General features: G+C 39.0%; 1 protein-coding gene across 4 annotated transcripts in view; it reads left to right on the top strand.

Annotated features, from left to right (window-relative positions):
* UBAP2 (ubiquitin associated protein 2) overlaps window positions 1-17,343 on the top strand; it is a 120,251-nt gene that overhangs the window by 7,093 nt on the left and 95,815 nt on the right. For all 4 annotated transcript variants that reach the window (XM_074931184.1, XM_074931183.1, XM_074931185.1 and 1 more), the window contains exon 2: window positions 15,830-15,969. In XM_074931184.1, the coding sequence (XP_074787285.1) occupies window positions 15,871-15,969 (99 nt within the window). In that variant the 5' untranslated portion in view covers window positions 15,830-15,870. The remainder of the gene's footprint in view (window positions 1-15,829; window positions 15,970-17,343) is intronic.

The raw sequence follows: 17,343 nt of genomic DNA, 5'->3' as shown, positions 1-17,343 counted from the left end.
CAAAAACATGCTGAGTGAGGCATCTTACCTTGCAGGCCGGAGCAAGCAGGTTTTGAACACTGGAGTCGACTGTGGTAACTAAAACCTTTTTTACCTAGCAAAAAAAAAAAGTAGCTGAGACTGGAGCTCAATGTAGGAGAAAACAAATGAAAGAGTTCAGCAACTGGAGTCAGTGTTGTTTTCCTCACTCAGACTTTGTTAAGGAGGGGTGGATGGCCAGGAACTGGTTTTATGTTTGTAGGTCCCCTTTATCAACAGACCCTGGTTGAAAAACTGACATCCAGCTCTTCCTCCCCTTCGAGTTGCTCCACAGTATTGTAGAAAAGTTGGGATCAGTTGTTAGCCTGTTCTTTTGATGGTATGTTCTCTCCTTGACTTGACAGGTCCTGATGGAGTATGTAGAGAGAGAGGGACAGAATGAGTTGCCTGTGGAGGCGCAGGAGGAAGATGTGGCTTGGGGGTAGTTACAAGACAGGTTTGGGACAGAGGGGGGAAAGAAGTGGTTTGGTATTCTTGATCATGGATATGACAGGTTGCTACTTTGATTTGTTTAAATTATCTGGAGTCTGGCTCATAGGAGTAGAAATCAAATGATTAATGCTGGGGAACCTGAGGTGTGTCTTTACAAACAAACAAAATTCCTGCTTTGTTGAAGTGGGCTGGAAGTGAGTAAGGAAATAACTTCAGGAAAGATGAACCTGGTGAAGTACTTGGGGAGGAGAAGGGGTCTCTGTTCTCCGCATCCCTTTTGGCTATTTAATCTGTGCTGTGAATTTTTTGACACTGACTGTGTTTCAGCCTTTTTGAAACAGTGTTGCTCTGTCAGTGTGTGGTGGTTGTTGGGGCTTCAGTAATGCGAACTGGAAAGCTGCAAGATTGTTTTGCATCATCTGGTATTCCTATAAATGCATTTTTGATCTGCATTTATGGGCATATGCAATACAGCACTGACGAGTTCCCTTCTTTCCCAGAAGTATGTATATGAACAGATATGCTGTGAAATACTGTGAAAGTGTTTTAAAATAATCTTTTTGTTCTTTTTTAAGGGAGAAATGTTGAAGGGGATAAGGTATCTCTTCTGGCACTCTGATGGTAGGAAAGTTAGCTCTGTTTAGAGATTCATTTAGTTGTTCTGTTGAATAAAATGAGACTGTTACCACTTCTTACATTTCCTGAAAAATGTCAACTTCAGACTTCTCAATTTCTCTGCTAGGTGAAGTGACCTCATATAAGCATAGCTCAAACACTGTGCTAGACTTTGCTAAAATGTATGTCTAAACAATGCTTATTTTATTAAAGCCTGAAAGTATTCAACAGGAGACAACATGTAAGAGGCTGAAAATAGAGCTTTACACCAAGTTTGTTTATCCAAATGTGTATTTGGGTATTATGACTTTCTCATATTTAATGCTAATATAATACTTATGGCTAGAGAGGTGTGGAGCTCTGCTTTCTTGAAATCTTAAAGACCAGCTTGGAAGAATAATGGTATGTTTAGCTCTCCCAGGACTTGTCATGAATTGACCTTCCAAGCAGTTCAGCTTCTGGGACATATCAAAGCTTGCTGAAAACTAACCGACAGTATTTAGCCTCCACCCTCTTTTTCAGAAGTTGTATGTATTTTTAAAATGACCCAAATTTCTCATTAAAAGAAAAAAAAAAAAGGTGGAAAGATGCCCTCAATTTACTTTTCCAAAAACTGTATAAAAGCAAGATTTTTATTAAACTTCAGACCAGTTAAAGAAAAAAAAAAAAAAAAAAAAGCAGCTCCTTAAAAGCTCCTCTTAAAGAAGATGCTGGGAATATTTTCCAATTGAATTTAAATCCAAACCATCACAGCTCCAAGACTTTCAAGGTTAACCAAAACATTACGTGTTTCTGGAACTTAGACTTAAGTCTTTCACAGCAATTGGATCTCTATCTAAAGTTCTGGAAGAGTTCAGCCAAAGAAATACTTGTTTACAGCATGAGAATTTCAGATTGACATCAGTGTACTTCTAACTCTTGAACAACAACTTGCATTTCAGTCACGTTAAAATCTCTGTTGACAAGCAAGTTCCAGATAAACATTTATTTAGTTTTAGTTGCCTCTGAAGTAAAATTACAGCCTTTTGTGAATTCACTTAATGTCTAAAGTTGACTTTTTTTTTTGACTCATCAGGTTCAATCCTAGTTTTTCTTCTCAATATCATTGCATTCCTGGAGCTCTTTGATTTATTCATTTTTTAAATTTGATATGAATTGTGATGATTCAGTTAAAGTATTTTGTTCTCAAATGTGCTTGTATATTAGGATATACATTAACATCTGACTGATCATCTCTGATATGGAAGGTCTTGCTCTTGATGCCTTGTGTTCTGGGAATTTTCTGGGTTTCATTCATTGTGTATATAGCATTTGAGAACTTAGAATGACTTTAAGGGAAGTTATGTCTCTGGCTTTGGGAATGAGATTATTTAAACATGTTTTTTCCTTCCCTTTATTCTTTCTCTGGCAGAAAATTCTGAAAAGAGCACAATGTTTTTCTTGGACGTATTTATAACTCTTCAAATGGAATGAATATGAATATTCATAAATAAGTGGAAGTTCTTCACCTTAAAGTTGCTGTTCTCAGCAGTTGCATATATACTCAGTGTTGTTTAAGTGTAGTGTATTGAGAGCTGTTTTATCCCATTCTATCATTCTTGCATTTGATCCTGCAAAGAAATTCCTGTCATGTAGTTGTGACCCCACGGTAACTTCCATGACAACAAATCTCAAAAACTCAGACTTCATGGCAGGGTTCTTTTGGGGTATCAAAACTAAGGTCATGCTAACACCTCCTGCTTCAGAGTTTTAGAGCACAGCAACAGGTTTGATGAGTATTGTTCTTCAAATTTTAGACAGGGGAAAATAGAGGGACCAAAAGGTCAGTACCTACTTAGATAAGGCTCATATGCTGTCCTGGTTTCAGCTGGGATAGAGATGATTTTATTCCTAGGAGCCAGTACAGTGTTGTGTTTTGGATTTACTGTAAGAATAATGTTGATAACACACTGATGTTTTAGTTGTTGCTAAGTAGCATTTATCCTAAGTTAAGGATTTTTCAGTTTCCCGTGCTCTACCAGCGAGTAGGTGCACAAGAATGTGGGAGGGAGCATGGCCAGGACAGCTGACCCCAACTAGCCAAAGGGATATTCCATAGCACAGAACATCGTGCCCAGTATAGAAACTGGGGGGAGTTGACTGGGAGAGGCGAATCGCTACTCGGGCACTGGCCAGTGGATGGTGAACAACTGATTGTTCATCACTTGTCTTTTCTTGGGTTTTGTTTGTCTTTTACACTTATTTTCATTATTATTATTTTTATTATTATTTTATTTTAGTTATTAAACTTTTAATCTCAACCTGCAAGTTTTACTTTTTTTCTGATTCTTCTCCCCACTGGGAGGGGGAAGGAATGAGCAAGTGGCTGTGTGGTGCTTAATTGCTGGCTGGGCTTAAACCACAACCTACACTTTCAAAAAACCACACTAAACCCCTGCAGAACTGCAAGTTCAGTGTCCTGAAACTAAGATGGTGACCAGCTTTTTAGAAGTTTCTTTCTGCTGATTACAGCTTTAGGTAAATGCTGCCTTGTGTGTGTGTTTGTATTTTTGTTCCTATCAGAGCAGGTATGGAGAATGACAAGTTGCATTGTTTCTTTTATGATTTTTGTTTTCACTTTATTGTAGTGAGTCAGGGTTGTCTTACTAGTTTTCAAAAAGCCATGATTTGGGCAGTATACTTGAACTTGAAAAAGAGTCTTTGTGTATTAAATTGAGAACACATTTAGGGCATCATACTGTTCTGCATTTTAAACTTGCCTACCGTTGGTTTCTCAATTTATTTACAGTGTCATCTTGGCTTTTACAGCAAGTGTGCTTAACGATCCCCTATTTTGTTATAATTTTTAAATAAGATTCTTTAAATGACTGAAAATTATTATTGTGATTAAAAAGATGTTACTTAAGTTTGTAATACAATTCTTAAAACTTTCAATATTTTATCTTGGTTATCCCTGGCTTATCCTTTGATTGACTTCTGTTTTCATACAGCTTTTTGGTTTGCTTGGAGAAAATTGATGTTTACAACACATCTTCTGCTGAAATGCTTTTAAAGGTTGTCATTGCCGAACCATTCACTGAAGCAATTTGTTCAGTGAAGTTTTTATAGGTGCAGTGTGATCTTTAAAGCTGATACCTGTAATATTTTGATGCTGCTGATAGAGTTGAATGCTGCAATTAGCAAAATGTGTATTCCAGGTGCATTCTCAGAATTCACATGTCTACTGAGGGCGAGGTGCTGCAATTAATATAAATAAGCTGTTTCAGAAACCAAGACTTGAAAATTGAAAGTCCCTTTTCTCTCAGAAGCGAGTAACTTCATCTTGCATCAAAGTGCTTGGTCTTTTAGACTGATGGTAAAAGACAGGTGACCAATATCTTCTTGGGATGTTTTATAAAAGAGATTTTCTGCTTAGGCATTTTAATACTGCACAGTATATAAACCCCAGAGGCATACCTCTGTGGAATTGGGCTGTTACTGATTACTGTGCTGTACTAAACTAACTCAGCAGAATACAAAGACTTGTTTAAAAGGGAAAGTAAGCTTTAAGAAAATAAGCAAATCTCTGGGAAGAGGACTTTCTTAATGGTCTATCAATAGGAAGGAAGTTCTGAAAAAAAAAAAAACCAACTTTATATGCTCATTCAGATTTTGCAAGCTTTAAAAAAATTCTTTGCACCGTTCTTCAATTTCATTATAAACTAATCTGGCTTGGAAAGAAATGGTGGAGGAGAGTGGGAACCTCCTGCTGGAGACAGAAAATGCATGGCAGCCAAACAACATTTAAGTCAGTCCAGACTTTCATAAAAAGATAAAGATGAGGAGCCAGAACAGTGACTGTAGGTCTTAGAAGATGCCTATGGGTGGTGTCGTGTGTGTGTGTGTGTGTGTCCCACTTATGTTGGAGAGAAAATAAGTATTGAATTGAGTGCAATAAACCTCTGGGGAATTTGACGTCGTATGTGAGCAGCTTGTCTCTTTGGTATTTTCTCCTAAAAGGTTAAGAAATAAGAAGTGGAAAATGAATTTCATTTTGATTTTTTAATATTAAACACTTGAGAACAGCCTGGATGACTTTATTCTTGCTTTTAGATTTGAAATCTGTGTGGTGGGCTCTTTTATTTACCTGGTGCTTTTTAGCATGTTGTACATTTGAAGTTGTAAAGATTGTTAGTCCTTCATCTCTTTGGATAATTTGGTATTGTTTTGGTGTGGATCAGATAGACTTGCCCTCAGGTAAACTTCTGGAATGGTGGAACAAGATAAGTGATTTTACATGTGACACCAAGTTGAGAAGTTGTGATTGTTAGGAAAGTAATTCTCAAAATCAAGTGGGAAAGCTTGGGCTAAAACAAAAGTTTTCTGACTGAAACAGATCAAGATGAGTATTAGTATCAAAGGAAACTAATCAAACCCACCTTGTTTAAAACTAGACAAAATGCTAACCAACAGTATTGACCATAGAAGGAGCAATCCAGAGGAGGTAGAGAAATAAATGTCATCTCTTAGGGCTTTCAGTTCTTGGTGCTGTTTCAGTGGCTGCTTGTCTCTGAGCACCTGACAATAAGGTAGAAAAAAGGACTCCGCTTCTTTCAGCATTTCATTTTGGAAAGCTAAAGTAAACCAAATAGCTGTGAATTTTCATCAAGATTTTATGCATGGTAAAAGCATAAGATTGTGAAGGAAGGAAGCCTTTAATACTGCCTTAGAAACTATTGTTTCTTGTCCTCCTGGAACTTTATATTCAGTTGTATGCATAACTGTGAAGAAAGCTAGGTTTTTAATTTGGTGGATTCTCCTCTTGCCTAAGATGAACCTTTAGAAGTATCATCACTTGAAGGAAAATTATAGAAAGGTGTTCTAGAATATCTTGCTTTGTTTAAAAATAGTTTTCAGCAAGACTCCTGATTTTCTTTGTTTTTTCGATTATGTGAGTGTATCACGAGCAGTGATCTGTACTGGTCTTCTTCCTTCACTACCTAGTTCAAAGAGTGGGGCTCTGTACAGGTGCAGGAATGATACCTGGGCTCTTTGATGTTGCTACCAAAACTCTGAAGCTAGAGTAAAAAATCTGATACCACAAGGTTTTTAACACATTTTATAGATACAGCCTTCATGATTACTTGGTTGCATTTGCTTTTATATCACTTGTGGCTTGTATTTTAACCATTGGCTTTGTTGTGAGTGTTGGTAATGTGATCTGATGAGTGTCACAAGTCTGAATTAATCCTCCCCTACAAAACTTTTCTTTATGGTTGCACTTTCTACATTGTTCCTCGTGTCAATTCTAGTGTGAATTAACAAGGTGCCCTTTTTTTTTGATGCATTCGAGTGTGTTTCCGCTAATGTCAGAATGTAACAAATGTCTCTGCTCTTGCTCAGCTATTTTTAGTCCTGTTGCTTGTATCTGTTTCTATTCAGACGATTTCTTTGGAAGCCGTTCCAGGAGAGTGTGGTTTGGCGACGCGGGAGGGAGCCGGAGGGGGCAGGGAGAGCACAAGCGCTGAGCGTGTTCGTGATCTGGCGGCGAGATGTCCGGCGCCGAGTGCTGCTTCCTGTGTGCCACCTTGTTTACAAGGACCCACTCAAACCGAGTTCCCTCTTCTGCGCCTTGTCCTGGCTCTGAGAGTCCCCGCTTGTTAGCTCTGTCTGCCAGTGGGAGTACCTGGGTTTCAGCTTGAATCTTCTTACTGGGTTTGTTTCTCTGTGTAAAGAGCAAGTAGTTTTAGGGGCTGTTTAGATATGGGCTGTTATATCAGAGAGAATAGCTGAAACACACATTTTTGGAGTTTAACAGCCAAAACCAACAGTTCTCAGTTCATGTCATTTTCCCTGATCCTGTTGCAGTTCAGCATCTTTCTTTGTTCTGAGACCAGTTTAATCTGGATTAACTTTCCTAATAAATTTTATTAGAAGTTTTTTTTGTTATTTAACAGCTGGTTTTAGTTTTTAGGTTTGGTGGGTTTTTTCCCCTTTGTTTACTGTTGCATGAATTACTCATCTTGTGGGTACAGCTAGCTGTTGATGTAACAGTGATGATTGACAGGAGGGTGATCCGCTGAAAGTTGGCGGTTTTTAACTGTTGTGTCTTATGGTCTTTGATGTATGCTTGTAGCTGATATATATACTGACATAGCCCAAGCTTAAACTGTTTTTAAACTGTCCTGCTGACATTGGCACTAGAGGCGTGTGGGGAATACTAGTTTTGGGACAAGTCAGTCACAGTTAATATGGGAAGGTTGTAAGTCCTGTGTAACTTTGGTGATGCACTTGAATCTTATCTGAGATGCTTTGGCAACTTAAATATATTTTTGTTGTTGTAGTATTGATAGTTCAACCAGAGTGTTACCTGAGATCATATGTCCTTCCATGTATTCTTTGAACAGAACATCTATAACTTGTTTAGCTCGTACTCTGCAGCTGTTTCCTCACCTACATATATGTGTGTATGTGTGCCCTGAGCTTACTCAGGCTTCTAGTTAACCCCTGAGTTCATCCCAGATAGTCTGGAAAGCTGTTCAAATTATTACAGTCTGCAGAGGCTTTGCCTTGTGATTTTTGGGAGGGGGAGGGAGCCATCTAAAGAACTTAGAAGTCACCCAGCCCTGTCTTCCTGGACGAGTCTGTCTGGATTTCCTCTTTTTCCTCCTCTAAGGGACTGCTATGAGTTTTAATGAGCTGGCAGAGGGAGCCAGATTTCTCAAGGTGGGGCTTCTGACAGGGAAAGGGTGGTTGTTTGAGTGTATTATTTCTGTGAAAGTGAAATTCAAAAATGACCAGTGAAAGCATTGAATATTTAGTGGTGTGTACAAAATCATTAAAGATTGCTTTTGGTGGCCAAGTTGCTTTAGGGTAATTTGGGTCTCTAATGTGTGAAACTGAATGCAGACAGGTACTTCTCTGGCTGGGGGAAAGGACTGTATTCTAGATTACCATAAACTGTGTTAGTCAGGCTGGGCTAATGTTGGTTGATTATAGCCTCCTCATATTTGGATAGAAAGACCTCCAAATTTTTGTAAGTGTATTCTTCACTGCAAGTTACTGAATGCTAACAGGTATTCAGGAGGCTGGGCATTAAGGAGTGTTCCTTGGTAAAAGTGGTACAAGTGTCTTATTTTGCTCCTGGTGATCAAAAGACTATATATGCCATAAGGTAGTGATATATTAAAGGTCACTCTGCTGGCAGAGTCCCTTCCTGGGAAATTTTTATTTTTTAAAATGCCTATAAGTAATTTTTAATATTTGGGCTTTTTTGTCATGTGTGGAGGGCCTGACCAGGATCAAGTCTTGCTGTATTGGATCCCAGGAAAACAAAATGTGAAAACTTACATTTTGGCGATGTTATAATGGTGTGTGGCTGCTGAAATGCAAGTTCCCCCTTTCCTCATGAACTTGATCCCTATCCCTCGTGTCAGATTCAGCAGTTGTATAGCCACATAGTTTTCCACTGGATAAGCTTATTCAACTGACTCACTGTTTTGTTTTAGAGGGTTTAGTATGCTCTTGGGTCAGCTCACTAAACCTACTCCCTCTGCAGCTGCAGGACTGTAAGTCTGATTGAAGGGAAATAGCAGTATTATGTGGTTAAGGCGTGGGGGAGCAGGAATGCAGTTTCTGGTGACGACTCACAGTTGTGTGGTATTAGATGTGAGCTGAAACATGATTTTAATGGAATAAACTATTTTGGTTCTACCTGCACTATGGGTTGAACTTTGAATGAGTAAAAAAAAAGGTCCCAAATTGGAACTAAAATGCTAGTCAACATTATGACCCAAGCTCTGCTCAGCCATCTTTCACTTGTGTGTGACCAGGAGGACTGTGTTAGTTCTGGCTGCAGAGGGTAATGATTTTCAACCCTGAAAAACCTGCTAGCTCAGTTTTTTCCTCAGCTGCAATAAACCTTTCCTTTTGCAAAGTACTAGTTAATGTTTTTTACAAGCCTTCTAGTTAATTCAGTGTATAATTCAGAGTGAGTATTTTGTTGCAGGGTGTGACTAGGCTGTAGCTCTGCTAGCTGCTGTTGTGATGGAAGTTGTAGACACTGTAGTGCCCGTTCACTGGGCACTTACCAGGATACCTTAGGAGGGAAAACACAAAGGGCTTACCTCTTCTGTTTTTCTTCATTGATTGTTCCTTTTTTTGGGGGGGACAAACACAGAGAAACAGGTATGAGGAGTAAATTTGCAATACTGATGGTTCTTTGCAACTAAATGTAGCATTGGTGGGATAAACAGTGAGTAACTGTGTATTGACTTGGCTAATGTTTTATCTCCTTAGGCTAAAAAATCGGAGAGCAGAGGACGGAAATGGATGTGTTCCTTTTCTACTGTAGCAAGAGGAAGTAGAGTGTGTGCATGACTGTGCAAGCACTGGGAACCAGCTGATACAGAGAAATGATTACTTGTTTTGAGATTTATTTACTTGTAGAAAACTGATTAGAAACTTATTTACTTATTTATAGCAAGTTATAGTATTTTTTTAATTATTGCTAGGAATCCTGCTTGCCCAGACTGTTCTGTGGAATTTTACCAAGGACTACTGTGTTCATCAAAACAAAGCAGCTCACTGTGAAAATCTACCAAGGATTACAATGTTCAGCAAAATATTATACTTTTTTTCCTTGAGATACTGAGTCAGTTGACAGTTCAGGACAGCATATGGTCAGTGACAGGAATACATTACCTCTTTGATGACTTTTAGAGAGGGTTCGCATAAGAAAAACTTCTCTGTGACAGAGGGCAAGAAATGAGGTCCTTCCATCAAAGATGACAGGAACAGGAATTTAATTTTTCCTTCGGGCTTTAGAATAATACCAGGACAGTCCAGAACTTTTCTTAAGATATTCCTTAGCAGAGAAACATACTTCAAAGCTGAACTTGCTGCTGCCCCTTCCTCACAAGATCCCCACAATCTTTGGTTTTCAATGAGGATTCCTATTTTTTATATATTATATTTTGATGTGGACCAGTGCAGCCTTTTTTTTTTTGTTGTCTAGTTCATGGCAACAACAGTGGTCTGGTCTGTGTTATGGTCAGTAAGATCCTCTAGTTCTGATAGTCCCGAGAGTCATGCTTAGATAGAAAATAACATGCACTTTTAGTCTAATTGGGTCTCTGTTACTTAAAGTTTCATTACAATGTTAAGTGCTGGTAACCAGTGCGTCTTACAGGTTCTTGCAAAGATGGGGCTTGTAGCTAATTAGGACAGGCAGCAAGGCTTTATTCCTTATGCATGTGTAGGTCCAGCCAGTTGCTATCTAAAATGGTGTTCTTGCAGAAAAGCAGCAAAAAAATTAGGATCTTTTTGTGTAAAAGATTAAGATCTATTTGTGTATTTTTTTTTTTCTTCCTTTGTACAACATTTGCTCAGGAATACTAATCTTTGAAATTAACTTCTTTTTGTGGTAATGAGAATTACTGGTATCTGTAGATCAGGGTATGTTTTTTGCTAATTATATGTTGATTTGGCAGAATAGTAATTTCAGCTAATACCTCAATGGGTTTTAGGAAAGGTGGGTAAGAGTATTCACTTGTTTATTCGGTATGCTTTGCTAACACAACTGGAAGTGTGTATATCAGTTCGTATGTTTGCACTGGTACTCTGGCCCCTCTCAGCAATCCTCTTTTCTCGGTAAAACATGAAACCATACACATAGTACACTTTCTTCTGTGGTGTTCTGCCAGTGATACAGGTCTGCTCCTGGCCATCAGTATTTTTCCTGTTTACAGTAGAAGACCGTAAGATGAGACATGAATCCTCCCAGGATCCATAAGCTCAGGTTCAGTATTGTTGGCTTGGGGCAGTACAGACATGGAGTCGTCAGTACTGTTCCTGAGGAACATCTGACTCTTGCAAACTCTTTTCCCCTTTCAAGAAGTAATAAAGGTGGTGAGATACTTTAGACAACAACACTTGAGGGAAATGCATTATGTCGATGATTTGCAGACATATTTTTTTCTCCACTCTTTCCTCATGCTCATGTCATGCTACTGCCGTAGCAGTAAAATCTAGACTTGTTGTACATGTACAGTAGTCATGCCGTCATGAGGCAGTGTCCTGCAGCCTTTTCCCAGCTCTGTCATTGTGAGAAATCCTTGACTGAGTAGCTTTGTGTTTAGACTATAAAAAAACAGTCACACTTCTAAGGTGTTCACAGAGATTTCTGCAGTGTTCTATCACAGCTCCTTGTCCAGAGAGTCAAGAAGATAACTTTCTTGAGACAACCTCAAAGAATCAAAGCCATGTTTTGTTCAGCTGATGGAACTGAATATTTAACTTCAGAAGGATTCTTGAAAGTTAGGTGGTATTTCTGTGCATGGTCTGTCCCTGGAAGTTCAGCAGCTGATTTACTGTGTCTTGTGGGGCTTGCAACCCTGTCAAGTCAATATATATTGTGTGTATCTCAAGCTTTTCTGACTTCTTTGAGTCTTAAGGACTAGATTTCTTGACAAAAGAAAGTTGAACAAAAGATCAGAGAAAGCATTATGATAGCTTTAAAAACCTGCTTTTTGTGTTGATAAGCATTCAGTTAACTCTTTGATACTTTATTTTGCCCTTTTCTTTCTAAAATCCAAAGCAAGAATCCAACTAAGTGTGCTGGATAAGACTGATGGTATGGAGACTTTGGGAGGGGGTGGGATGTGGTCTCTGGGAAAGTTGGGTGTTGAGATACCAATACTTTGGTACTGCTTTTGGAAACGAGAGTAATTGTTGCCATTCCATCACCAGTCTCATGACTGCTTTTTGTACAATATTGTATTTACTGTTGTAGTGTACATCCTTGGGCTAAATTTGCTGTACAGACAGAAACACTAAAACAAACAAAATTTGGGGATTTAGGATTATTTTCCTCTTAAATGCCTCTGTTACTTTCCATTTTTAAGTCTAGTTATTTGCTTTATGAGGAAGTGCTATTTGAATTCCTTAGAGCTGGAGAAGCTAAACTTACTTGAAGCGAACAATTTTTTTAACTACAAGTGAAGGAATTCTTTAATTTTTGTTTTGTTTGAGTTTTGTTTTGGGTTTTTTTTTGTTTAATTGGAAATAAAGACAGCCTTCCTCTAGAGGTACTAGGTTACATGAGTGAAAAAAGGTTTACAGCAATCTTGTGCTTCTTTTTCTTATTATCATGAAAGAAAGAATGACCACCTTCTTTATGAAACAGTTTTGGGAAATCCAATCTCTTTTTCTCCTCCTTCTTTGATAGTGCTCTGGGGGTCTGTTTCATTTAATGTGTTCCTATTTCTTCAAGATACATCTGATTTGGCTTTGTACTATAGAGTCACAATATCTCTACAAGGTCAACTATTAACTGCTGATGAGGTACTTTTGCACTGAGCCAGACCCTGACATGAAAACTGAAACTTCTGCCCGACTGAATATTTTTTTGATCTTTATTAAGCAAATTTTAATTAAGAGTTGTTTTCCTCCTAGTCTCAAACCTTCTTTCCTCATTTGATCTGCAGTTAAAATTAAGTTCATCAGTTTGTGATATCCTACTCATTGCTATGACAACAGCCTGCCAAACAGACTTTAATATGAAGAATTGGAGAGAATAAGAAGCTGCTCTGTGAGTAAGGAAATGTTCATCCTGATCTTATTAATTAATAATAGCCCACTTAACACTGAAAATTGTAGTCACTATAGTAATTTGAAGACAGTGGCTGTCTGCCTCCCTTCTGCCTGCTGCTTTGGTACTCTTAAGAGTAGGTGTGGTAGGGTGTGAAGCCTCAGCCCAGCCTGGTGAAGGCATGCCCATACCAGGGAGGTGTGATGTTTGCTTCATCACTGCATGGTCAGCAGTGGAGCAGGGCCCTTCAGCTGATCCTTCTGCATGCTGGGGCTGGGCTGGTTGCTGTGTCTGGACACTGCCTGTAGGTAGTGGAGCCAACAGGAGGAATAAAACAACATTATTTTGACAGCTCTCTTTATATCAAACTGCCGCTTGTGCTTTAAGAAGACTAAATTGTACCTGAAATGGTTTATAACACGTCCATGTTGGCTTGATGGGGAATTTTAAACTGAGCGTGTGTTTCCACACTTGTCTGAAGCAAGTACAAGTCCATACTGCTTCCAGGAAGAAGCCCTCACCTACACTGGTTTTCTGCTTTGGACCTGTTCCTAAATTGTGCTGCTCGTGGGCTGCGTGGTCAGCATGATGAGGATCTTCAAAGGTCTTGTTATCCTGTTCAGGTTGTTTGGCTCTGTTCCTACCAGCAGACTGATCTTGCTGTGCTGTTTCATACCCCAGCAGTGTTTCAAACATTTGTGTGCCTGCCTTTTTCCTTAAAGTATCCTTTCATCCTGAAAATGACTTAAACAGCTGTGGTGCCAGAGACACTGTAAAATACATGTTAAGTGAGGGAGGAAAGACACAGTCCTCCAGGTACCTGTAGGTTGCCTGTCGGGAGTGTAGGCTGTAGTTCAGAATGTGCTTTACAAACAGGTGGAAAACTGTTTTAATATGTGTGTATTGTTGTCATGTCCAAAACATGGATTGCAGTATTTTGAATAGCTTTGATGAAATTAGAAAAAACAGCATTGATGTGTATGTCAGCATTCCTAGGTACAAGAATCTGTGCAAACATGATGTTAATTCAGAAATGATGAAGAAATTGAGACTCAGTGGGGTTATTTCTCAGTATATCTTAAATCACCATGGACTAATTCCAGACAATCATATTTGAAAGTATTAGTTTGTCTTTCACAGAGGTTAGTGTTATCTTGTAATTTTCTCTGTTCAGGGCTGTTTTTCATTGCTCATTGTGCTAGGTTCAAATTGTGATGAACTGACCAATACTTAAGGAAAAAAAGAACAACCTAAAGGTCATTATTAGTCTATATACATTTTAAGTTTTTTGGACGTTGGCAGTCCAGTCAGTAAGGCTTATAAAGCAGATTTTAAAACAAAAGAGCAAAAGTAATTTTTACTGCAAACTGAACTGAAAACTGTCCTTAATGTGTTTTAAAATATCAGTGGGACAGCCACAACCAGATGTCAGCAGTAAGTGTCGAACTTGCTGTTCTGAGCATCTCCACATCTACTTAATATTTTGCTTTCCATAGAACATGTCGTGAGATTAAATAGTCTCTGTTCTGACTGGATCTGGCTTTCATGGTGTCAGGTGCAGTGCTCTGAAGGCCTGTGTGTTCTAGGGATTAAAAGACAACAAAATTAGACTACCTTAAGAGACTGGGAGACATACTGGCTTTGGTGAATATATTCATAAAGCTGGAGAAACACTGTTCCATTTCAGCTCATAATACAGTCAGTTCCTGGTAAAGGCAGGCCTTTTCTTGTTAAATATGTAAGAGTTCATGGAAATACACTTTCTGCTCAGACTTTATTGGATGCTTTAACTAGCACATAAAGAAATTCGATGTCGGGGTTCAATTTTGGCCAACAAAAAAGTTTCTAAAGTGAAGAAGAGGTTTAGATGATAATGGGGTTAATTGTCTTTTTGATTCTAAATGAGACTGCTGAGCAGCATGAATCAGTGTTTAAATTGAAGCATCTTATTGCAGCTTTAATTGTTGAGTACCCATTACTTGCGAGTGCTAGTGAGCAGTTGGGTATTGAACACATCCTCGTCCATGCAATCACAGCAGTTTGCTCATTGTTCATCAGAGCACTATCATGCATTGAGCTTGGTGCTAGCCAGCTTGCACCAAAGGTCCTGCCCTGACAAGTTGCGTGCTGAGGCATGTTCATATATTGGGGCTGCAGTAAAAGTGCTTTGCTGTTTGTTTGCACATCTTCTGCCCAGGTGCACCACTTGGGGGTTGTCCTTGTTTCCCTAAACTTGCAGGTTTTACTTACACAGTGTCATGTGGACAAAAGCCAGGCAGTTGACTGTGACTGTTCTGACCAGTTGAAAGATCTGTTTCTAGTTATCATACCCACTATAAACCATACTCATCAATTAACCTTCTGGTAGATGCTGTACAGATACAGGGAGAATAACAAATTTCTTGTTTTCAAATTTTAATGCTAGAGGATGAATGAAAATGAAAGCTGGCTGCCACAAAGGGGATAACAGCGATGTGTGTGTGATTTGGGTTTTCTTTTGGGTTTCTTTGCTGCCATACAACAAAGGCATGTTTAAAGCAGGGTAATAGGTAGTTTTGTAAATAATTTCTGTAAGTATGATGGAGAACAAAGCACAAATACTCGCTACGGAGGCTGGATTTAAAGACAAGCATCATCTCTCTTATAAATGAGAGGTGAGAAGTAGAGTGGGTGTTGGCCATGACCTCCATATATGTGCAGAAAAGCAGTGTGATGACAGGGAAGAGGAACTGCCTAGTTTGTGAATGCGATTTTTGTATTACTATTTTGAGCGGGTATGAGAGTGGTTAAATTCCAGGCATCAGAACAGGACAGCAGGTATTACAGAAATTTAAGGAGTGATACTGCTGGAGCTGAAATTTCAGCAGAGTAGAAGACAGTAAAGTCTTTATGTAAAATAACTGGGAAAAGCTGCGAGATTTTGATGTACTGTTCAAGGTAGATTCCAATCAGCTGACAAAAATGCTTTTTGTCCACTGGATTTTTCTCTTTACTTTAAAGACTGCGACAAATCCAATAATAGTGTATCAAAGCTGCTTTCTCAGAGTCTCTGTATAGTTTGTGGTAAATACAGGCAGAGTTCAGGCTACTGCATTTGTATATTACGTGGATATTGAATCTATTGAATCAGTACCCTGCCTTAACTCACGCTCTTTTTTCTTTTTTATCTTTCAGATTTTCTATTTTGTACATACGTTGTTTTGTATATACTGTATATGATGACTTCGGTCGGCAGTGAACGTACCCGGGGCACTCGGGACAAAACGCAAATTTCAACCACACAGCCAACACAACCACAGAAACAAGTAGTACAGGTATGTGATACTATGTAATCTTCTTTGAGTTCAAAGTGACCATGTAATGATCTGCCTTTCTTCCCTAAGTCAGTAAAAACTGAGAAAAGTCAGGAGGAAAAGTCATGGTCTATTTCTGAAGAGCATGTTTGAGATCTTGTTTTAATTACTCAGTAATCCAACACGGCATTAAGTTGTTCCTGCATTCTTGTCTCTAAAGGAGCTTTGTCTTTTTCAGCAACATTTCCCATCACTGAGGAATTCTGTGCCTATGCCTGTGTCAGGATTTCTGTCCTGTGACCTCAATGTCCTCAGATCTCAGCTCTTCCATATGCCAGCCTCATGATGCTAGAAGATTTCTGGTTGATAGAGGAAATAGGGTGGATGGGAAAAGGTTTGTTAGATACGTGCTGTGTTCTACAGCGTGATTCAGCATACCAGCAAGTCATAAAAGCCTAAACTTCTTGTGCAACCTCCTCACAAAGTGAAATGAAGATGGCCATCCACTAGCGGACTAAAATTATTTTGAGTATTTGTGAGATTGAAATTAAGCTCTTACCCCATTGTCTTGATTCTCAGTGGCAGGGTAAAGTTGTGTGCTTGTTTGGGTTACAGAGAGTGCAGAATGTCTCTGCTCCTGGCAACTCATTATTCTCTTATCAGGTACTTCTCAAAATTGGACTCAATTCAAGAATTGCCTCAGTTCTCTGCTGACAGAGAGTGTATCAATTAGAGGTGCTCCTCTGAGAAATTGTCTTTTATTGTTTTCTAGATTGATCTTTAATGTGGAGGGGCTCTTGTTCTGTTTTGTACAGTACTAATTGTGTGACCTCAAGCCCTTATCTTGTGTTGCAGTGCTTTGCATAATGTTGTTCTATGCTAATGTTTGGATTTGGAAAGTGACTTTCAACAGATTAAGTTGAATTTGGTTTTTTTTATTAGAGCGAGTAAGGCTGTAGGACTATAGTGAGCAGTTTGACAGAAGTGTTCTCCTTTCTTGACATTTGCAAGACAGCAGTGGAGTACTCTGTTCAGTTTTGGGTTCCCTGGCACAAGACAGACATTGGCAGATGGGAGCAAGTCCAGCAAAGAGCTGTGAGGATGGTTGAGAGGCTGGAGCACAGGATGAATGAGGGTGGCTGAGGGGACTGCATTTGTTCAGCCCTAAGAAGGCAAGGCAAGGTTATATCTTCTATTCAGATATCTCATGAAAGGGTATAGAGAAGGTGAAGCCTGAGTCTTCTCAGAGAGACAGTGATGTAAGTTGAAACACTGGAAATTGCAGCTGTTAAAAGGAAAAAAAAATGTTTACCATGAACACAGTCATGGATTAGAGAGGTTGTGGGATCTCTGTCTAGCCTGAAGTAGCTCCTCCGACAGGAGGTGTTCTCAGTG

The sequence above is a fragment of the Athene noctua genome, chromosome Z, assembly GCF_965140245.1.
Source record: "Athene noctua chromosome Z, bAthNoc1.hap1.1, whole genome shotgun sequence".
Lineage (NCBI taxonomy): Eukaryota > Metazoa > Chordata > Aves > Strigiformes > Strigidae > Athene > Athene noctua.
Note: the sequence above shows the minus strand (reverse complement) of the source record. Positions and strands in the feature narration are given on the sequence as shown.